This window comes from Dendrobates tinctorius, unplaced genomic scaffold, assembly GCF_039654945.1.
Source record: "Dendrobates tinctorius isolate UK_male_01 unplaced genomic scaffold, ASM3965494v1 ptg000163l, whole genome shotgun sequence".
NCBI classification, from domain to species: Eukaryota; Metazoa; Chordata; class Amphibia; order Anura; family Dendrobatidae; genus Dendrobates; species Dendrobates tinctorius.
In genome coordinates this window covers 9,448,842-9,472,232 of record NW_027361830.1, presented here as the reverse complement: position 1 = coordinate 9,472,232, position 23,391 = coordinate 9,448,842, and the positions used below count along the sequence as shown (strand labels likewise).

The 23,391-nt window shown below is 43.4% G+C and overlaps 1 protein-coding gene across 2 annotated transcripts in view; it reads right to left on the bottom strand.

The window, feature by feature from the left end:
• PIGN (phosphatidylinositol glycan anchor biosynthesis class N) overlaps nucleotides 1-23,391 on the bottom strand; it is a 509,674-nt gene that overhangs the window by 215,913 nt on the left and 270,370 nt on the right. For both annotated transcript variants that reach the window (XM_073550192.1, XM_073550191.1), the window contains exons 16-18: nucleotides 11,894-11,993; nucleotides 7,048-7,140; nucleotides 6,582-6,673 (exon numbers count right to left, since the gene is read on the bottom strand). In XM_073550192.1, the coding sequence (XP_073406293.1) occupies nucleotides 6,582-6,673; nucleotides 7,048-7,140; nucleotides 11,894-11,993 (285 nt within the window). The remainder of the gene's footprint in view (nucleotides 1-6,581; nucleotides 6,674-7,047; nucleotides 7,141-11,893; nucleotides 11,994-23,391) is intronic.

The following is a 23,391-nucleotide window of genomic DNA, read 5'->3' as shown; positions in this document are numbered from 1 at the left end:
ACCTTCAGCAAAAACCCTGGGTTGAGGGTCAGACAGGGTTTCCCCTAGTAAAGGGACACCACAGGGGCCCCGGGTATTTCAGCCTTAGTTGAACTAAGCCCCCGTGACATTATAATCGGCCCACATTTTTTCAGGAGTCCATGGATCCATTAGATTCCATAACCCGCCAGTTGGCGGCGCTGTCCATACAGGTCTCCGAGTTGAATGGGGCAGTTCAGCAGCAGGGCCTGGTAGTAGCAAAGGTGCAAACGGCATCTGCAGGTATCGGTGCAGAGCCGAAGTTTCCGCTGCCAGAACGATTTTCAGGCGATCGCAGCAAATTTGTCGTATTTCGGGAGGCCTGCAAATTATACTTCCGCATGCGGCCAATATCCTCAGGTAATGAGGCCCAGCGAGTAGGGCTAGTGTTGTCATAACTGAGTGGTGACCCCCAAGCATGGGCATTTTCCTTACAACCTGACTCTGCTACATTTCATTCGGTCGATAATGTTTTTTCTGCCCTCGGGCTCATTTACGATGACCCTGACCGACTGGCTCTAGCGGAATCTAAAATCCGCGCCCTCCGCCAGGGGGAGCGCTTGGCAGAAGACTATTGTTCGGAATTTCGCCGCTGGGCTGTAGACACACAGTGGAATGACCCAGCACTGCGGAGCCAGTTTATTCATGGGGTATCAGGGAGGGTGAAACAAGCCCTCCTGATGTATGAGACTCCTGCATCATTGGAGTCTGCCATGAGTTTGGTGATACGTATTGATCGCCGTTTTCGTCAGGGGGCACAGGAGACGCTACCTCTGGGGGAAAACAGAGGTGCAGGTGTGGTTGAAGTAGATGAGTCCCCTGAACCTATGCAGATTGCTGGCGTGGCACAGGTTCAGCCTCGCGCTCCGGGAGTCCGGAAGTCCGGAGCATGTTTCTACTGTGGTAAAGGAGGTCATTATGTTAACGTTTGCCCGGTACTACCTAAGAGGGTCACACCGGCGGAAAACTGTTAAGCTCAGAGGGTATGGAGGAGACCCAACTGAGCGTATGCATATCCTCCATGATGGTATCTCAATGTATGCTCCCTGCCAAGGTTATTGTCGCCGGCAGAGAGCTACCTATATCAGTGTTTGTGGATAGCGGTTCCGCCACCAATCTCATAGATGAGGAGTTTGCACACACCGCCGGGTTTAAGATTGAAAAACTTCCTCACCCCATACAGGTGGTGACCATTAATGCTGTTCCCCTCCCTCAAGGGGAGATTACTGAGTTTGTGGCAGAGGTGAAACTCCACATTGGGGTCCTACATTCTGAGTCGGTTACATGTAGGGTCCTCCGTAATCTCCCAGCTCAAATGGTCCTGGGTTTTCCATGGCTGTCCAGGCACAACCCGGTAATTGATTGGAAAACTCAGGACATAGTACAATGGAGTGGTTTCTGCCAAGACAATTGCTTGGCCACATTTGTGTCCGCCGTGACGCCCAGCCTGCCGGAGGCTTTGCAGGATTTCGCGGATGTTTTCTCTGAGAAGGGTTGCTCAGAACTGCCTCCACATAGAGCCTATGACTGTGCTATTAGGTTAAAACCCGGGGCCAAATTACCTAAGGCCAGGATGTTTAATATTTCTGGTCCGGAGAGACAAGCTCTGAAAGACTACATCGCGGAGAGTCTGAGCAAAGGTCACATCCGGCCTTCGTCCTCGCCTGTAGCCGCGGGGTTTTTCTTCATTAAGAAGAAAGATGGGGGGTTACGCCCGTGTCTGGATTTCCGAGAGTTAAACCAGATTACTATCCGTGATCCCTACCCAATGCCGTTGATCCCGGATTTGTTCAACCAGGTAGCGGGGGCAAAATGGTTTTCCAAGCTGGACCTCAGGGGGGCGTATAACCTCATAAGGGTCCGTCAGGGGGATGAGTGGAAGACGGCGTTTAACACTCCTGAGGGTCATTTTGAGAGTCTGGTTATGCCGTTTGGGTTGACCACCGCGCCTGCCGTTTTCCAACATTTTATTAATGATGTCTTTGCTCATGTCTTGGGGAGATTTGTGATTGTATACCTGGATGATATCCTCATTTATTCTAGCGATCGGGACACTCATTTGCAGCATGTTAGGCAGGTGTTACAGTTGCTCCGGGAGAACCAGCTCTATGCTAAGCTGGAAAAATGTTTATTTTTTGTCCAGGAGTTGCCCTTTTTGGGATATATTGTGTCCGCAGCTGGTTTTAAAATGGACACCGCTAAGGTGCAAGCGGTGTTGCAATGGGAGAGGCCGGAGAGTCTGAAAGCACTCCAGCGGTTCCTTGGGTTTGCGAATTATTATAGGAAATTTATAAAACACTTTTCGACTGTCGCCAAACCGCTCACGGACATGACAAAAAAGGGTGCCGATCTGGCGAACTGGCCTGAGGTGGCTATACGTGCATTTGAGCGTCTGAAGAATAGTTTTGCTTCAGCCCCCATTCTGGTGCAACCAGACGTGTCTAAACCTTTTGTGGTAGAGGTTGATGCGTCGGAGGTGGGAGTGGGGGCAGTACTGTCTCAAGGCTCGTCCTTGAGCGAGATGCATCCATGCGCCTACTTCTCCAAGAAGTTGTCGCCGGCCGAACGGAATTATGATATCGGCAACAGGGAGTTGTTGGCCATCAAACTGGCTTTTGAGGAATGGCGACACTTCTTGGAGGGGGCGGCTCACCAGGTCACAGTTATCACCGACCATAAGAATCTGCTCTACCTGGAGTCGGCCAAGCGTCTGTCTCCTAGGCAGGCTCGCTGGGCATTGTTTTTTACTCGTTTCAATTTTCTTGTGACGTACCGTCCCGGGGCTAAAAACACCAAGGCGGATGCTTTGTCTAGGTGTTTTCCGGGGGGAGAACCTCGGGAAGAGCCGGTACCCATCCTCCAGAAAGGGGTAGTGGTCTCGGCTCTCACGACTGAGGTAGAGGCGGAGATTGCCGAGGCCCAAGAGGAGGTACCACCAGGACTTCCCGCCAACAAATCATTTGTACCCCTGCATCTTCGGCCTAAGGTGTTGAAGGAACACCACGATTCGGTACTGGCTGGTCACCCAGGGGTGAAGGGCACCTTAGAGCTGGTATCGCGTCGTTTCTGGTGGCCCAAAATCCGGCAGGACGTGGTCTCGTACGTGGCAGCTTGCATCACGTGCGCTAGGGCTAAGTCACCCCGAACCCGTCCTGCTGGCACGCTACAGCCTCTGGGGGTACCCAATAGGCCATGGACAGAAATCTCCATGGATTTTATCACTGACTTGCCAGCCTCGGCAGGGAACATGGTCATCCTGGTGGTGGTTGACCGTTTTTCAAAGATGGCGCATTTTGTGGCGTTGTCCTCTTTGCCCAATGCTAAGACGTTGGCTCAGGTATTTGTGAAGGAGGTGGTCAGACTCCACGGAGTACGGTCTGACATAGTATCTGATAGGGGTACGCAATTTGTGGCGAGGTTTTGGAAAGCTTTTTGCTCAAGGTTGGGGATCAAGTTGTCACATTCATCGGCGTTTCATCCACAGTCTAATGGACAAACTGAGCGCATGAACCAAAATCTAGAACAGTATTTACGATGCTTTGTGTCCGACAACCAGGAGGAGTGGTCTACTTTCCTTCCTCTGGCCGAATTCGCATTAAATAATCACCGCCAAGAGTCATCAGGAGAGTCTCCATTCTTTTGTGTGTACGGTCAACATCCTCAGTTTTGTACCTTACGTCAGGGTGACTCCGGGGGTGTCCCGGAGGAGGATCAGCTAGGAGCCCAATTGTCATCAGTCTGGAGGCGGGTGAAACAGCGTTTGTTGAGCATGAGTGCCAGGTACAAACGGGTGGCTGACAGTAGACGCGTGCCAGGTCCGGACCTGTGTGTGGGTGAATGGGTGTGGTTAGCTACGAAGAACATAAAACTCAAAATCCCTTCTTTAAAACTGGGTCCAAGGTTTATTGGGCCTTTTAGGATTTCTGCCATCATTAACCCAGTAGCTTATCGGTTGGAACTTCCCGCGGTGTACAAGATACACAACGTGTTTCACAGGGCTTTATTGAAAAAGGTGGTAGGCTTGGTGGACACGACGCCGATGCCACCTCCAGTCATGGTGGATGGCGAGTTAGAGTTCGAGGTCGCCAAGGTAGTGGACTCTCGAGTAGTACGCCGTACTCTTCAGTATTTGGTGCACTGGCGGGGGTATGGTCCAGAGGAGAGGTCTTGGGTTCCAGCCTCAGACATACATGCGGATCGGCTGGTCAGTTCTTTTCACCGTCGTCATCCGGACAAGCCGGGTCCTATGAGTCTTGAGGGCCCTGGGGTCCCTCGTAGAAGACGGGGTACTGTCATGTCGGACGCTGTTCACACCACAGCATCCGGCAGGCAGAGGTAGTTCCACCTCCAGCCACTATAGCCTCAGTGGCGCCGGCCTGATCTTCAGGCTCTCGGGGGTTAATCCTGCTGGAGACCAGGTTGGATGGTTAGTCACGCCCACGGTCTTTAAATAGTCATGCTGGCCTATGGGCGTCGCCGATTATAGCTTGTGTTTCATACCAAGTGGTTCCGGTCTGGAGTGGAGGTGTTCTAGAGAGAGAGATTCATATCTGGTGTCGTATGATCCGTCGTTATCCTTTCTCCTTCCCATATTTGTGTTTAGTTGTGCCCTGTTCACATTGCTGTTTATTCCTGTGTGTGTGCGGCGCAGTGCAGTTTAAGTTCTCCCTGTCTGTCATTATTGGTGTGGGAGCTTTGGTGGTGACTTCTCACTGGGTGGAGGGTGGAGGGTTAAGTGCAGGGCTGAGCAGGAGATAAGGAAAGGTCGGAGGCTCAGGCATTTGCACCTTCAGCAAAAACCCTGGGTTGAGGGTCAGACAGGGTTTCCCCTAGTAAAGGGACACCACAGGGGCCCCGGGTATTTCAGCCTTAGTTGAACTAAGCCCCCGTGACAAACTCTGTGACCATTCTTGACTGGCCCAGCCAGAGTCCAGACCTAAACCCAATTGAGCATCTCTGGAGGGACCTGAAAATGGCTGTACACCAACGTTCACCATCCAACCTGATGGAAATGGAGAGGATCTGCAAGGAAGAATGGCAGAGGATCCCTAAAAATAATTTTTTAATAAATGTGCAAAAATTTTCTTATGACCATGTTATATTTCAATTTTTCTTTTTTAATAAATTAAAATTAATTTTAAGAAATTTGCAAAAATTTCTATATTTCTGCTTTTTTTTCAATGAAGATGGGGTGCAGAGTGTACAATAATGAGAAAAAAATGAACTTTTTTGAATTTACCAAATGGCTGCAATGAAACAAAGAGTGAAAAATTTGAAGGGGTCTGAATACTTTTCGTACCCACTGTATGCCCAGTTGGTTGGAGGGAAAAGTGGCATTTTGGAAAGAAGGAGAAGTAAGATATAAAAGTTGAAATTGTTCCAGACTCAATGGAGCAGCAGCAATTGGAGGCGGTCTTTAGTTTAAATAAAAATTCCAGTGATTATATACAGTATATATATTATTTTAGCTATTATTACTATCTGTAGTTGTTCCATTTCATTTGAAAATTGATTATAAGACTGAATATACTTCTCTCCAGCGGTTGGCAAAAGTTTAGGAAACAAACACAAAAAAACTAATACTCATCTGACTGGCGACTTCCGCTGTTCATTGTACCACAATATGAGTCTTAGTGCATCTTCTTACCGCCGCCACGGACTCCATCTCCAAGCTAGGTTAGGATTTCTGGCCGTGATCATGGTCATGGTAAGAAGTCCCGGCCTAGTGTGAAGATGGAGTCCACGGCGGTAAGACAAAGCACCAAGGACAGTATGGGAGTCAGTGAGAGGCGGAGGTGAGTGAACTCCAGAGAAAAATAAGGGACATTGATGAATTTACTGCAAATTGAATTTCCTGGTGAAATCCGAGTGATTTGGCTAATTGGAATCTCAACAGAACTGTTCATTTCTCTACCAACGTCACATAGTTACAATTTAGGAGCTCACAGTTTAGTCTCCCTCACTATACATTTAGAATCTATTTTATTTAGGAGATGCTATAGGATTGGCTAATCACAGTATCCCCTCAGAAAATAGAGATGGTAGTGGCTCGAGCTGACCATGTGATGCTGTAGGGATGTATCATGGGATTTATGGCAGAAGATGGAGGACTCACGTGCAGGATGAAGGCTAGGAATCAAGGTGTTATCTGAATAAAGAGGCTGACCAAGAACTAATTACACAATGTGTAAATGTAATGCAGCCTGTGATCAGGCGGGGGTGCAGTTACTGTATATAAGAAAAGTTGCAGGGCTTCTTTAAAGGCGCAAGTTGTTTGTCGGTCTCAAATAAAAAAATAATAATCATAATAATAATGAAATAAACAAGCAAACAAAATCAAAACAAACAAGCTAAAAACGCCAGATTCTAAATGATTCAAGATTATTTTAAGCACAATGGAATAACCATCAGGAGCTCAATCAAAGCAAGAAAGTCGTTTCATTATTGAAAAACATCCTCTTTCCCCCCTGACGCCACAATCGCTCACGTGTCTGACAAGGCTCGCTGAATCAGTGCATACTAAATGTGATATAAAGCTTTTAAGAAGACAATGTTGATCTTACACCAGAGTGATATTGGGCTCCCTTCCAACAACAGGCATCAAGGGAAACACTGCCAGCAGCAAGCATAAGAGAACCCAACTCACAGTTGTTATCTGCAAAAGGACAAAAAAAAGGAAATATCGGTAAGAGCACTGTGGGAGATCATGTATTCGAGAAGAACTGACAGAACAGCAAAATCAATCCTACTGTTTTCTAAGCACGGTTCTGCAGGGGAAGCAAATGAACGGGAAAGAAAGCTTTACAAACAACAGGTAGTGTAGGCTGCTGATAATATAGTCTAGGACACGTAACATTCCAAAAACCAAGGATGGTAACGTTGTCGGGATGAGTGTCTAACTGGACTCGAAAATGAGTCTCTTGATAAATATACTAGACAATTAATGAACTGTTTTACCATGTATTATACAAATACTCGGAACAGTAAACGGGACAATGGTTCATACAAATGTTGTTTTTTTCGTTATACCTTTCTTTTAATCCACAACTTCATGAGCACTGGCCAAAAAGCAAAAACCACCAAACCAACAGTAAGCACCCAACGATAGAAGAAGCTTAGAACCTAATGGCAGAGAAAATAATATCATCAAATTCTATTTTAAAAATGTGCAATGTGAAAGACTTTATGACAATATATTACATTTGATAATGTTGATACCAGCAAGAAGCAATTATATTGATTGGGTAGTAAACAGAATATTTGCTTATTTAAACCACACTAATGAATGGGCCTAAACACAATTTTACACACAGTAAATGGACAGAAAAGGCACTGGTCTGAAAAAAACATCAAATTACATTTCCAAAATACACTCACTGGCCACTTTATTAGGTACACCTGTCCAACTGTGTGTTAAGACTTAATTTCTAATCAGCCAATCACATGGCGGCAACTCAGTGCATTTAGGCATGTAGACATGGTCAAGACAATCTCCTGCAGTTCAAACCGAGCATCAGTATGGGGAAGAAAGGTGATTTGAGTGCCTTTGAACGTGGCATGATTGTTGGTGCCAGAAGGGCTGGTCTGAGTATTTCAGAAACTGCTGATCTACTGGGATTTTCACGCACAACCATCTCTAGGGTTTACAGAGAATGGTCCGAAAAAGAAAAAAAATCCAGTGAGCGGCAGTTCTGTGGCCGGAAATGCCATGTTGATGCCAGAGGTCAGAGGAGAATGGGCAGACTGGTTCGAGCTGATAGAAGGGCAACAGTGACTCAAATTGCCACCCGTTACAACCAAGGTAGGCAGAAGAGCATCTCTGAACGCACAGTGCGTCGAACTTTGAGGCAGATGGGCTACAGCAGCAGAAGACCACACTGGGTACCACTCCTCTCAGCTAAGAACAGGAAACTGAGGCTAAAATTTGCACAAGCTCATCGAAATTGGACAGTAGAAGATTGGAAAAACGTTGCCTGGTCTGATGAGTCTCGATTTCTGCTGCGACATTCGGATGGTAGGGTCAGAATTTGGCGTAAACAACATGAAAGCATGGATCCATCCTGCCTTGTATCAACGGTTCAGGCTGGTGGTGGTGGTGTCATGGTGTGGGGAATTTTTTCTGGGCACTCTTTGGGCCCCTTGGTACCAATTGAGCATCGTTGCAACGCCACAGCCTACCTGAGTATTGTTGCTGACCATGTCCATCCCTTTATGACCACAATGTACCCAACATCTGATGGCTACTTTCAGCAGGATAATGCGCCATGTCATAAAGCTCGAATCATCTCAGATTGGTTTCTTGAACATGACAATGAGTTCACTGTACTCAAATGGCCTCCTCAGTCACCAGATCTCAATCCAATAGAGCATCTTTGGGATGTGGTGGAACGGGAGATTCGCATCAGGGATGTGCAGCCGACAAATCTGCGCCAACTGTGTGATGCCATCATGTCAATATGGTCCAAAATCTCTGAGGAATGCTTCCAGCACCTTGTTGAATCTCTGCCACGAAGAATTGAGGCAGTTCTGAAGGCAAAAGGGGGTCCAACCCCTTACTAGCATGGTGTACCTAATAAAGTGGCCAGTGAGTGTATATAACAATACAGACATATTTAGCTTCTTTATGCATACAAAAGCTAAGCAAAATATTGTAGCAATTCTCCTAAAGCAGCATTATATTATTATACTAGCCGTATTATGGCTCCAATGCAATCGCATCACTGGTTATTACTCTAAAAGACAGTAGCATAAATCTAATATACCATTGGGTACTTAAGTGTCTAATCTTTGTGACTCCTTTGGGCATTGAACAGTGCCACAATAATACAATTCTTACCTGAATTAAGATAATAAGGGCAGTTAAATATACAGCAATACCTCAATCCATCCATTTTTACGTCACTGTTCCCTAAAAATGACTACATAATAAAATGAAGATTTTGTATGGAGAGCCCTAAGAAATGTGTTATAATTGTACCATGTTTCATACTGTAGCTTTACAGCCATTTTGATGAGACATTTTGAGCTGTATTACCTGGTCACTGATTTGGCCGCAACCCCAAAGTGCACTTTTTTCCCTAATCTCCAGACTGATATCCAAAATTAAAAAGGCCATTCTTGGGCACCAGCGACAGCTAGAGGAGTGGGACCTAAGACAATGGAGAACAGTCCAGTGTCCATCTATTGGGGACTGAGTGGTAGACATGGATCACTTATACTAAACTGAGTCAATGATGGCTAAAGACCAAGATTGATGGCCTCCATGGGTTTCTTTCAAAACCAAAACTCTCTTGTTTTAGTGGTTGGCTACATAAACATGACAAAGTATTTAAAGATGCATACCAGGATTGGGGGGTGAGAGGACCATGCATACCAGGATTGGGGAGTGAGAGGACCATGCATACCAGGATAGGGGGGGTGAGGGGACCATGCATACCAGGATTGGGGGGTGAGAGGACCATGCATACCAGGATAGGTGGGTGAGGGCACCATGCATACCAGGATTGGGGGGTGAAAATACCATGCATACCAGGATAGGGGGGTGAGGGGACCAAGCATTCCAGGATAGCGGGGTGAGGGGACCATGCATTCCAGGATTGGGGCATGAGGGGGCAAATACATTCCAGGATTGAGGTTGAGGGGACCATGCATATCAGGATTGGGGGTGAGAGGACCATGCATACCAGGATTGGGGGGTGAGAGGACCATGCATACCAGGATAGGGGGGTTAGAGGACCATGCATACCAGGATTGGGGGGTGAGGGCACCATGCATACCGGGATTGGGGGGTGAGGGCACCATGCATACCACGATAGGGATGAGGGGGTGCCATGCATACCAGTATTGGGGGGTGAGGGAACCATGAATACCAGTATATGGATAAGGGGGTACCATGCATACTAGGATTGGGGGGTGAGGGTACCATACATACCAGGATAGGGATGAGGGGTGCAGCACATACCAGGATGGCAGACCATATACCAATAAAAATGCCCGCCACCCGGGCGTAGCACGGGTTCATAGCTAGTATAGTATAGTAGAGTAAGTCGGTGCTTTGTGTAACTTACTCTTTCACAACCTTCTTTGCTCTCTGCACTTTTTATTTTTCACCAAATCTTTCCCTTTACCACCTCCAAGCCTGTATCCCTCTTGTCCTCTCTATTAATTGTTCTCACTTGTAATTGTAGCGGTTTGGCTAGAATTGTTGATGGGAGGCATACCCAATTACCGGTATGTATATTTTACACCCCTGGCAGTGGTTCATGGATACAGCAGAAGAAATCCTAGCATGTTGTGTTCTTCCCCATCTTTCTAATTTTGTTGCATAGATCGTCTCTTGTAATGATACTTAAAAAATGGTTTCTGCTATGTTGCTTTCTATATCAGTAATAAAACTGTAAAATCGTTAAAAAAAAATGTTTTATAGAAAAATATATGATTCATCTTTTATTTTTGTTAACACAATATAACATTAAAATAAGCGGAAAGGGTCAAGGAAAAGTACGGTATGTTGCCAAAAAAAAAAGAAATGATTTAGTCAGAAAAACGTTTGTATTATATGATGACTTATTTCAAGATGGCCCCACCTATGCCCACAATTACCAAAAGACCCAAAATTGCTGATACTGTCCCAAATATTTGGAGACAGCAAATCAAAACATATTTCAGTCCAAAAATGAGTATTATTCCATTTAGTTCATCCAAGCCAGACTATTCCTACTTGCTTTTGAGCAGCACTTTGGGTAGTACTGGGACTTAAACTACTACTACTGCTTGGACAACCCCTTCTTAAACGTCCTAGTCTCCTGAATAAAAAGGAAAAGCTTATACCCATCTCCCGAACTGACATAGCAATGTGATGCGAGTGCCAGGAGCTTGGACACAGCGCCGATATCGCTGGATTGGTGCCGTTGTGGGAGGAGAGTATAAGCTTTTCTTATTTAACTTGGCCACAAGATCTCGCAATGGTGGGTGGATGGTTGTGGGATACCACTCTGCATGCCGATAGCCAACAACCCAGAAGTTTCCATCTGACTCTTGCCACAAAGTTGGGGTTTTATGAGGGCATTAGTGATACTTGGACCACTTCGTTTAAATCAACAGTATGAGGATGCCCACTTTTTTTCTTAAATATAGAGGGCGGTATTCTTTAAGGGCTCGCTCAATCAAGCCTAAAACATGGCCAAGTGCTATCCAATGCTTTATCATATGCTACTAGGGGAAGTGCAGATCTGCAAATTTTTTTTCTCATGCAGATCCGGCATGAGAAAGCAATCGCAGTATGCTCAGCAAGCCCCCTTTTTTACCATTTACCAGGTAAAGTTTTTTTGCATATAGTAGGTGGATCTTTTTAAGAGTTTTGTATGATTTGGGACTTAAATAAATATCAGAATTGTTGTGGCTTATGCTGTGGTTGCATCAGATGCTTGGATGACGCGCACCCATACAAGTCTATGGGTGCAGGTAAAACATCGGACTGCATTCAAATGTCATCCAAGTGCAGTTCAACATCAGCACACTAAGAGATTGGAGATATTAAGTTCTCCATCTCCTAAACGCCTGTGATATGATTTTCACATGTGAGAGAATTGGATCACGGTAAAGTGGCACTCGGATCAAACTCTGTCGGAGTTTGATCCAAGTGTCATTAGCATAATCGACCCAATTTTCTCGCCTGTGAGAATTGACGTCCATGGGACCCTAGACTAAATATCACTATTTTACCAACTGAGATGTTGATAGGTATGCTGTAACCAATGTTGGGGCAACTCACTAGTGAAGTCAAACTTATTGGTTTCTTATATGCCAACATAGCTCTATATGACTCCTTGGAAACAGAAACTAAACTATACGTCATCAAAGGTATTTTACTCACCAGTGTTTCAACTCCCATGATAACCATGATGATGTATCCCAGGATTCCAAGTGGCGAAACAGTCGTAAGATACATTCGAAATTCATGGATAACCCAAAACCTAAATTCCAAGATAAAGGAGCATGAAAAAGCAATTCTGATGCCAAACTCTCTGCTGCATTTCAAGAACATAAAAAAATAAAATAGTAAAATAACGGGTCAGATAAAGAATAAGACGAAGGATTACTTGACTGGCCTGGTCAGAGATATGCTTTTAGAAATGGATGAACACATCTAGGACATATATACCAGCAAGTTTAACAAACACCTATCTAATGCAGAGTGACTGAATCAATCTTTAGCAGCTATGCATTATTAATATGTTTTATCTGGAGGAAAAGCAGCATCATGAGGCCTGCAAGTGCCTGAACGACCGGCTGACCTAAGCAAAACGCAGAGCTTTGGGCTCATGCCACGAAGATGAAATTAGCTAATAAGTCTTACAGAAGACTTGTTCTACTCAAGGTGTTCATAATGTCTAAAAAACAAAACCGCGGTGGTGAAGTGGGAGCAGGGATTACTAGAAACGTTGTTCAATTTGCTTTAAAGGGATTCTTGGGTGTGTAAAAATAATCAATGTTGAGCTGGCAAGTACATGAAATCTCCACAGTGGTACTCTATTGGACATTGCTGTTAAAATTCACACAAAGCTCGAACATCCCCATTGGGGAAAAATTCTGAATAATATAGTTATACATTTTCACAATTGGGAAAATGGGATGATTCGATAGTTAATCCATTTTTAGTAATCTTTTTTAGGAGAGGGGATCCACTAGGAAAAATGCAATGCATGAGTTAAAACTTTAAATATCCTGATTAGATTCAGAATCAGCTTTCTGGATGCAGAGATAAGAAATGCTTCATTCAGTTCAGAATGGGAAAAGGGGATGGTTCGAACTTTTACATTTTTTAATTGGTTTTTAATATTCTGTACATTTTTTATCTATTTTCTTTAGCCTTTCTAGAGGAGTTGAACTTGCCATCACTTGTACACTAGCTCTGATTGCTTCAACAGAGGTAGGGGTCAGCTGTATACCACAGGCAAAACCTGCCCTGTGCTGAGTGGGATCAGCTTTGGCATACGTCGGGAAGGGGGCTAAATTATCCACGACATTCATGGCTACACGCAAAGGCTAAATCCACTATGCTTTTATCTTAACGACCAATTATTTCTATAGCGATTGCTCAAAATTGTTAAAGGACATGAACACCTACATGAACACCTTTTAGCCCTTTTGAGAGGATTTTTTTGCATGAAAACATGAATCTTTGGCTGAAATGGCTTTTACAAAAATTTTGGACCGTTTGCTCAATGAGTAAAATTCTAATTGGTCAGGGTGCTCTTTTTCACCGCCAATTTCATAGCGGATATCTTTCCAGAAATATCATCGAAACTGATTTGTGATTGATCAAAAGTCGAAACTTGAGGTGGTCATGAATCAGTTAAGAAGATACCTGAGGAGGAGTAAGAGCTCACTGAAGGATTCACTGTTAGGTTATTCTGAAGCCTGCTATGTGCTGTTATATATATTAAAGCTTTAGAAGTCAAATGGTCAAAAATTTCTACTGAAACCATTTTGCCCACCGAGGTGTACCTATCTCCCCCAGAGAAATAACATTCACCTAAACTAGTTTGTTTACACACCTGCAGTTGCCACAAGAGGAAATTTAGACATTACCAGCTTTTTGCTATTTAATCTGAGAAAAGCATAATATAGGGCAAGTGAGCTTGATTCCAGATATGTGTCACTCAATAGGCTGTGTGCTGTAGTTCCAATGCAATTGTTTTATCAGCAGGAGATTAAAGCCCCCGTCACACACAGTGATCTCGCTAGCGAGATGGCTGCTGAGTCACAAGTTTTGTGACGCAACAGCAATCTCACCAGCGAGATCGCTGTGTGTGACACTTATCAGCGACCGGCCCCCCTGCCGGGTATCGGTGATCGTGCTGTAATGGCCTGGACATTTTTTTGATCGTTGGTCTCCCGCTGGCCAGCAATCATCGCTGCGTGTTGGAGGCAGGAAACTAGCGATCAGCAAGCTGGAGCTGGTAACCAAGGTAAATATCGGGTTTCTAAGCGCCCCGCGGCGCTTAGAAACCTGATGTGTACGTTAGATACCAGCGCGCTGGTGCAGGGAGCTGGTAACCAAGGTAAACATCGGGTTTCTAAGCGCCGCGCACGGACACGCCCCCCAGAAGAAGCAGGCGGCGAAACGTGATTCGGGGTGAGGGGACACCAGAACACACTCTCATTACGTTCAGGTAATTATACCTTGCTAATCCTATTTTGAGGGCATATTTTGGTATATCATGGCATTTTCTGGCATACTTAGTTAAGTGTCCGTGTTATTTCACATGGTTTCATAGCTTATATTCCATTGGCTCTTTTTGGATTTTGCATATATATCCATCTGGGTGGAGGAATTTTTGGTAATGCGTAGTCCATGGCATAGCATGAGGAATTTGGTGACAGTGCATGTTAGGATGTGTACATTCATACAATAACTCTTCATGAGTATTGATCTATGTTTAATATGTTGAGCACACCTATATTGTGATGTGATTGTTATATTCATGCTTTTGTCTTTTGGACTAACACGCTGTATCCTTCCACATGATTGCTTGTGATATCTTGGCGTCCCCTATAAGGCACTATGCTTTTGCCATTTTAAGAATTTTCCAATAAAATTGTTTTTACCATATCTGGAATCTCTTCTTTGTTCCATACGATTTCTATGGGACTACTGAAATGTATGTAATGGAAGCCCAGGTTGCTTTGTTATCAGCCTTCAGCTCATCTGCATTGTTGGGTCTGATGTCTCTGATGTTTCTCTTGACAATACCCCATAGATTCTCTATGGGGTTAAGGTCAGACGAGTTTGCTGGCCTTTCGAGCACAGTGATACTGTTGTTTTTAAACCAGGTATTGGTACTTTTGGCAGTGTGGACAGGTACCAAGTCCCGCTGGAGAATGAAATTTTCATGTCCAAAAATCTTGTCGGCAGAGGGAAGCATGAAGTGCTCTAAAATTTCCTGTTAAGACTGCAGCACAGACTTTGGTCTTGATAAAACACAGTGGACCTACACCAGCAGTTGACATGGCTCCCCAAACCATGACTGATTGTGGAAACTTCACACTAGACCTCAAGCCGCACTCTTCCTCCAGACTCTGGGATCTTCATTTCCAAGTGAAATGAAAAATTTACTTTCATCTGAAAACAATACCTTGGACTTATGCTAATTTGCTCCTGGGCTGGTGGGAGGAAACAAAAATCGTCTGTTACCCCACACAGTGTCCAGAAGACAGGATTTCGTTGTGGTTACCTTATATTGACAACATCCTGGTCATCTGGAAAGTGAATTCTGAGGATTTCGGTACTTTAGTTAATGGACTTAACTCCAATGATATACAACCCCTGGCAAAAATTATGTAATCACAGGCCTTAGAGGATGTTCATTGAGTTGTTTAATTTTGTAGAAAAAAACAGATCACAGACATGGCACAAAACTAAAGTCATTTCAAATGGCAACTTTCTGGCTTTAAGAAACACTAAAAAAAATCAAGAACAAAAAATGTGGTAGTCAGTAATGGTTACTTTTTTAAACCAAGCATAGGAAAAAAATTATGGAGACACTCAATTCTGAGGGAAAAAATTATGGAATCACCCTGTAAATTTTCATTCCCAAAACTAACACCTGCATCAAATTAGATCTGCTCGTTAGTCTGTATCTAAAAAGGAGTGATCACATCTTGGAGAGCTGTTGCACCAAGTGGACTGACATGAGTCATGGTTCCAACACGAGAGATGTCAATTGAAACAAAGGAGAGGATTATCAAACTCTTAAAAGAGGGTATATCATCACGCAATGTTGCAAAAGATGTTGGTTGTTCACAGTCAGCTGTGACTAAAATCTGGACCAAATACAAACAACATGGGAAGGTTGTTAAAGGCAAACATACTGGCAGACCAAGGAAGACATCAAAGCATCAAGACCAGAAACTTAAAGCAATATGTCTCCAAAACAGGAAATGCACAGCAAAACAAATGAGGAACGAATGGGAGGAAACTGGAGTCAAAGTCTGTGACCGAACTGTAAGAAACCGCCTAAAGGAAATGGGATTTGCATGCAGAAAAGCTAAAGGAAAGCCATCATTAACACCTAAACAGAACAAAACAAGGTTACAATGGACTAAAGAAATGCAATTGTTGGCTGTGGATGACTGGATGAAAGTCATATTCAGTGATGAATTGCGAATCTGCATTGGGCAAGGTGATGATGCTGGAACTTTTGTTTGGCGCCGTTCCAATGATATTTATAAAGATTACTGCCTGAAGAGAACATGCATATTTCCACAGTCGTTGATGATATGGGGCTGCATGTCAGGTAAAGGCATTGGGGAGATGGCTGTCTGTTATGAATGGGAAACCGAGGAGGAAAAAAAAGACAAAAAGCTAAGTCTCAGAAAACCAGAGAAGTTGGTAACTATGCAGATTGCAGATCCCTGATCTTAACCACACAACTAGCAGCAGTCGTGGAGCGTTCCTACGTTGCTCCTAGACGCCTCGTCACAACCGGAGAACTACATAAGCCTAAAGCAGGAAAAGAGGAAAACTAACTGCCCCAGAGCAGACCCCAAAGGAAAGACAGCCCCCCACATGTATTGACGGTGAAACAAGATGAAAATACAAACAAAGGCAGGAAAATAGGCTGAGCAAACGATGGGTCCCGGCTAACTAAAAAGGACAGAAAAGGAAAGACACTGTCTGCAGTCTGCCAAAAAAAAACTACAAAAATATTGTCCAACACTTCTGATAGCAAAATTAACCCTGAAGTCACTAGACTTCTAAACCTATATCAGCACTCTGAAATATTCAGAGACAGAGCAAAAAAGAGGCCAATCTAATAAGGGACAAAAAGCAGATTGACAAATACTGATTAATAGGAATTTCAGCATAGCCCCAGCAGTGGCAGGCTGATTACACAAAAAACTGAATAGACCAACAAGCGCAAGTGGGAACATTAGCAAAAAACAAACTTAACTTGAGAAGACTGGAAGAGCGCTGAAGTCCAGGACCTGAGAAGCAGACTGAATCACCAGCACCCGGATAGGGCGTCGGCTGTCTTATATCCAGTCTGATACTCCAGAGATCCAATCATTACCTTCCTCATCAGGTGGCAGATCACTACCACTTAAACCAACAGCACTACCTCCTGTCACCACCAGAGGGAGAACGGAAGGGGAACTCTCAACTGGTGGAGCAGAAAATGAGTTCATGACAGCTGTCATTACATCTTCAATAAATGCACAAGTTTATGTTGATATTTTGGACACTTTTTTTATCCCATCAATTGAAAGGATGCTTGGGGAAGATTAAATCATTTTTCAAGATGATAATGCATCCTGCCATAGAGGAAAAACTGTGAAAACATTCCTTGAAAAAGACACATAAGGTCAATGGCATGGCCCACAAAAAGTCCGGATCTCAATCCAATTGAAAATCTTTGGTGGAAGTTGAAGAAAATGGTCCATGACAAGGCTCCAAACTGCAAAACTGATCTGGCAACAGCAATCAGAGAAAGTTGGAGCCAGATTGATGAAGAGTACTGTTTTACACTCATTAAGTCCATGCTTCAGAGACTGCAAGCTGTTATAAAAGCCAGAGGTGGTGCAACAAAATACTAGTGATGTGATGGAGTGTTTTTTGTTTGTTTTTCATGATTCCATATTTTTTTCACTCAGAATTGACTGACTCCATAATTTTTCCCCTATGATTGGTTTAAAAAGTAACCATTACTGACTACCACATTTTTTGTTCTTGATTCTTTTTAGTGTTTCTTAAAGCCAGAAAGTTGCCATTTGAAATGCTTTTAGTTTTGTGCCATGTCTGTGATCTGCTTTTTTTCTAAAAAATTAAACAACTGAATGAACATCCTCCAAGGCCGGTAATTACATAATTTTTGCCAGGGGTTGTATGCCTCAGTTTTACTCACGAGGCTAGCCCTACTAAATAAGCCTTCCTTGACATCTGCTTTGAGAAAAATGAAGATGGGTGAGTTTCAACTAAAATACATAGGAAAGACACTCCCTCTTGAGGTTGGAGAATAATCATCCTGCCCCCCTCAGGAGGAGAATCCCCAAGGGTCAATACTTGAGGATATGCCGAAACTGCTCAAACATGGGGACTTTTCAGGAACAGGCTAAGGACCTTCAAGGAAGATTTTTTGGAAAGGGGCTATCCAAAAGGAGTTTTGAAAAAGGCCTATAAAGAATTCATAAAAAAAGAAAGGAAGGAATTGTTGGTCCCCAAACCAAAGGTGGATGATGATATCACCATTCGCTTCATTACAAAATATCCTAATGGAGCGAAAGACATAAGAGCCATCCTTGAAACACATTGGGCAGCACTGATGATGGATACGGACATAAACAGACAGATTCCCCTCTTTCCACAGATAACTTACAGGAGGGGCAGCTCCCTGGGTGACAGACTGGTCCACAGCCATTGTCAACCAGTAAATGCATCAAGGAATGCATTGGGTTTCCAGGGAACCCAAACTAAGGGCTGTTTCAAATGCGGTAGATTTATGAGCACAATAAGTGCAAATGATTTTCAGTCCTCTCCCATCTCCATCATCCATCCCCTCTAGCCAATTTTTCTCTTTCTTTTTCTTACCATGGGTCTTTTGCTCCCCACATGTATAGGATATGGAGTAAATTAGCTAATGATCGGGCTCTACACACCAGGGTATCCGGGGTAAGCGCTTGAGTGACACTGCCGGCTACTCTGCATTCCAGTGGCCGGACGTGCGCTCCAAACACCGCAAATGCGGTCCAAGGACTGGAAGTGCGTCACATGCCATGGGCGGTTACCAGATGACGCGACTCCTGGGTCCCTTTATAAATCACATGGGCGGGGAAATCTGTAATGCAGCAGAAACTTACACTTTCTACACTCCCCTGATGAGTCCTTTGAGGATGAAAGGCTGTTGTGAGTTCATTTTCCCCTTCACTACTGAGGCCCGAGGAACTCCCTCTTCTGGTAAAGAAAGGTAGTGAGCCTGATTATCAAACACCTGAGTCTGATGATGATGACTGGCTGAGTGGAGTTACTGACTGGATATAAGGCTGCCGACGCCCTTCTGCCCTGCGGGTGATTTCTCTGTGGGATCCTTGGAGACCAGTCTGAATTCCTGCTCCTCTAAAGCTAAGTTTTCTGCTCGGCCTTTTGCATTTGTGCTTAGACTTTGTTTTGCTTTGTTTTTCTGGATTTCTGCCATTCCCTGCTGGGGTGTGCTGAATTCCTTGAGCTCTGTCTTCTGAAAATACCTGAGTGCTGATTTAGTTTTTGAAGCCTAGCTGCTTCAGGGTCTTTTTCATATCAGCTTGTTGGCTTATGTCTTTGATAGGGTTTTGGCAGATTGCAGACAGCAACCTTCCTTTCCTGTTCTGTTTAGCTAGCTTGGGCCCCATCGTTTGCTCAGCCTATCTTTCTATCTGTGTGAGTGTTTTTTCATCTTGCTTCACCGTCATTATATGTTGGGGGCTGCCTTTTACTTTGGGGTCTGCTCTGGGGCAGTTTAGATTTCCTTTTCGGTCTTTAGGCTATTTAGCGCTCCGGCTGTGATCGAGGGGTCTAGGGCATCGTAGGAACCCCCCACGGCTACTGCTAGTTGTGTTGATAGGTTCAGGGTTCTGCAATCTGATAGTTGCCAACTTCTCTGGTTTTCTGGACGTAGCTTCTATTTTTGTGTCTGCCTCCTACGGTGACTCAATCATAACAAAAGGCGTTGGGAGATGCCATCCATAATGAAGGTGCTAACATTATCTCACCCCCACAGGGATAAAGAATGGAGCATATGACTTCTCTGGTCATTGGGTGAGATCCAACTTTGTTGTTGTTAACCCTTCTGATTGTGTTTTTCTGGTGCATATTGGTTATAATGCCTCGTTTACGATGCTGCTTATTCTATGCTGACAGAACTGTATATTCAGAGCGGTTTTCTAGAGGCACTGTACATAGTGTGGAATTATGGACATGTATGGTTGGTGACACATTAGTACTCATCTGTCCTCCATCACAGCACACTTTTTTGGCTACAACAGCACTCTAGGCACTTTATACCATGGTACTACACAAGTATTGATGTGCCCGACGTGGTCATATTTAAAAGCTGTAAACAGCGGTTCATACAAAGTAAGCACACCCCACAGGATTATCCCTTTACATTGATCTGGGTGGTTTGCATATAATTCCATTAGCAACCACAGGTCCTATTCAGTCACTGGACACAGGTCATCGGATACTGTCAGCATTTTTAATACCCCCCTCTCCCCTCCTGCTTTTGATTTTTGGTAATAGGGTTCCATTTGTCACTGAGGTTCCTTTCATGTGTGCTTCCATGTCAATTTTTATTGAGACCTAATAAAGGTTATGTTTTAGTATTGCCACTTGCTACCTATACATTGATCTTTTTGGATTACTCATACCTGCTTGATATACCATCACTGAATAATGCTGCCTACTTGACTCCTAAAGGGCAGGAAATACAAATGGAAAATAATTTTTTCTCATGAACCTATATAAGAAATTATTCAGCTCTTTCTGTTCTCCAACCTGCTGGACATTTATGTGCAGTAACACCATTGTATTTTTAATAGAGCATTAAATATGCACGCTTGTATTGATCTGACGAATGCAAATACCGGTATGTTAAATATTACTAAAGATTGACATTTAGATGTGACCCGAATGTAACAGAGAAGCCGGAGACCCAGCAAAATGCTTTTTCACCACATTATACATTGTTATCCTCATGTGCGATAATGTCTGTAAAGTGCTGTGGAATCAATGGCGCTAGATTAGTGAGTAAGATAAATAAATACAGAAAAAAGTACTAAGTGCCCTCATTTAACTTCTGCTATTGTGATTAAACCCGGTGTCCTGAGGTTCGTTCATCTATTATTACACCTAATAAAAGGATTCCACAATTAAGAATTTTATTGTGTGTGTAGGGACTGCATTGTCCTCTTGTGTATGGTGTCTCTATTCCTCAAAGTTGTACATTTCCATTGTCCATTAAAAGGCTGTGAAAACTACGAGACAGTATTTTAATGATGATGCACAGATCACAAAATTGTACATCCTTTCGGAAGACTCCTAAATGATGTGCTATTAACCCATTAGTGCAAAACTAGATACCTGTATCTCAGCGCTGGGATAAGTAGGGGAAGAGAGGGCTCAGGAGTTGAGCTCCCTAAACACGCGCTAGATGCCGAGTGTTATATATCTGGAATCTGTGTCTAACAGCAGATAATGGAGCTGAGCGCTAATTACTGATAACCATTTGGATTCCGCTCACAATTTTTGACAGCAGCATTTAAATGGAGTGATTACTGTTGACACCAGGACCCATTGGCCCCAGGACGCAATCGTAAGGGACCAAAAAGTTATTATATCACCTGAAGAAATTGAAGGTCCCCATGTCTGTCAATTTGGTACTCCTTGTGTGCTTCACAGAAGCCTGATTTTTCTATATAGTATACTATATACTGTATATAGTATAGATGATCAGACGATCACAGGTTAGATTCCTTAAAGCGAACCTGTCAGGAGGATTGTGCACAGTAACCTACAGACACTGTCAGTAGGGCGCGGTTATACTGATTAAAATTATATCTTGGTTGAGTAAAATGATACTTGGATCTAATCCTTACAAACAGGAAAGAAATTGTTGAGGAGGTAAGAGTGGTTGGGAGGTATCGACCATGCTATTTTAGAATTTTGGATAACTAGAGAAGGAAGACCTGTGAAGACTCATACTTCAAGGTTAGATTTCAAAAAGGCAGATTATTAGGGACTCAGAAACAGAATCGGAGGGATCCAATGGCTGGATATTCTTAAGGACAAAAATATCCAGGAAGGATGGAAAATCTTGAAAAATGAGATTCTCAAAGCACAATAGCTAACAATTCCAAAAAGAGGGAAGCATATGAAGCATTTAAGGAAACCAGGCTGGATGAACATAGAACTTAAACGCATGCTAAAAACGAAGAAAGAAATGTTTATCAAATGGAAAGAGGGAGGCATATCTAAAGAAGAATATAATGCTGTCTGCAGAGCCTGCAGGCCACAGATCAGATTAGCTAAAGCTGACACTGAACTAAGGCTTGCAAGAGACATCAAAAGCAACAAAAAAGGATTTGGGGGATATTTCAAAAGTAAAAGAAAAGTCAATTTTTACAGGATGAAAATGATGAAATGGTAAGAAAGGATGTTGAGAAGGCCGAACTTTTAAATTCCTATTTTGCATCTGTTTTCTATCAGAAAGGAAATGTAACATCAACTGATCTTCACTGTCCTATTATAGAAGGAATAGAAGAATCCAGGATACCAATAAACAGAAAGGTAGTGTGGAGACACTTAGCTAACATAAACAAATTCAAGTCTCCAGGTCCAGATGAATTAAACCCCAGAGTACTGAAGGAGATAGCAGAAGAAATTTTTGAACCACTCTCCATAATCTTTGAAAATTCTTGGAGAACAGAAGACGTCCCAGAAGACTGGAGAAGAGAAAAAAGGGGAAGAAGGTGTGTTATGGAAATATATATGTATACGTATTTCATATAGATCTCACTTGCCTGCTATAGGCTATATACTCCATATACTGCTATATACTCATGTACTCTTATATATTCTTATATGCACACAGATACATATTCACAGTTTGAACCTTGTAACTAGTTGGTGGAAATTACCTACTGCCCCCCCATGAGAGAGTCTGGGGAGCAGATGGTATCTTATGATAGCATTGTCTTGTGATATTTGTCCCAGACATAGAAAGAGGAAGTTTAGGCCAGATGTGCCAGCCGATATCAGAACATTGCTGACATTGTAAGACAAAGAGCAGTATATCATCTGATGCTTAAGTCACCTTAGGTCGACGCCCATATATGTTTATGCATTAAAACTGACCAATTAGCTAAGAAGTAAAGCCTTTATGTTAATGAGTAGCCACACCTTTCTGTACAACTGATAAAACCAAGTATATTCAATAAACTTCCAGAGTTTTGCTGGGAGGTATTGCTGCCAACCAAGTCTGGCGTCTTTCCTTCCTTGAGCGCTCAATAAGACTCTGTCTAATCAGGACAGGTCACAGTATGCACAGGGGTAAATATACCCAAATCAAAAGTAAATCCATCCACAACAGGTGGACCCAAGGAACTATAGGCCGGTGAGTCTGACTTCTATACCAGAAAAGTTCTTCAAGCAAATTATTAAACAACATGTATGTAAGTACCTGGATAAGAATAACATGATTAACCAGAGTCAGCATGGGTTTGTAATTAATAAGTTATGTCAGACTAACTTAATTTCCTTCTATGACAGAATCACTGACTGGGTGGATCAGGGAAATGCTGTAGATATAGTATATCTTGACTTCAGCAAAGCATTTG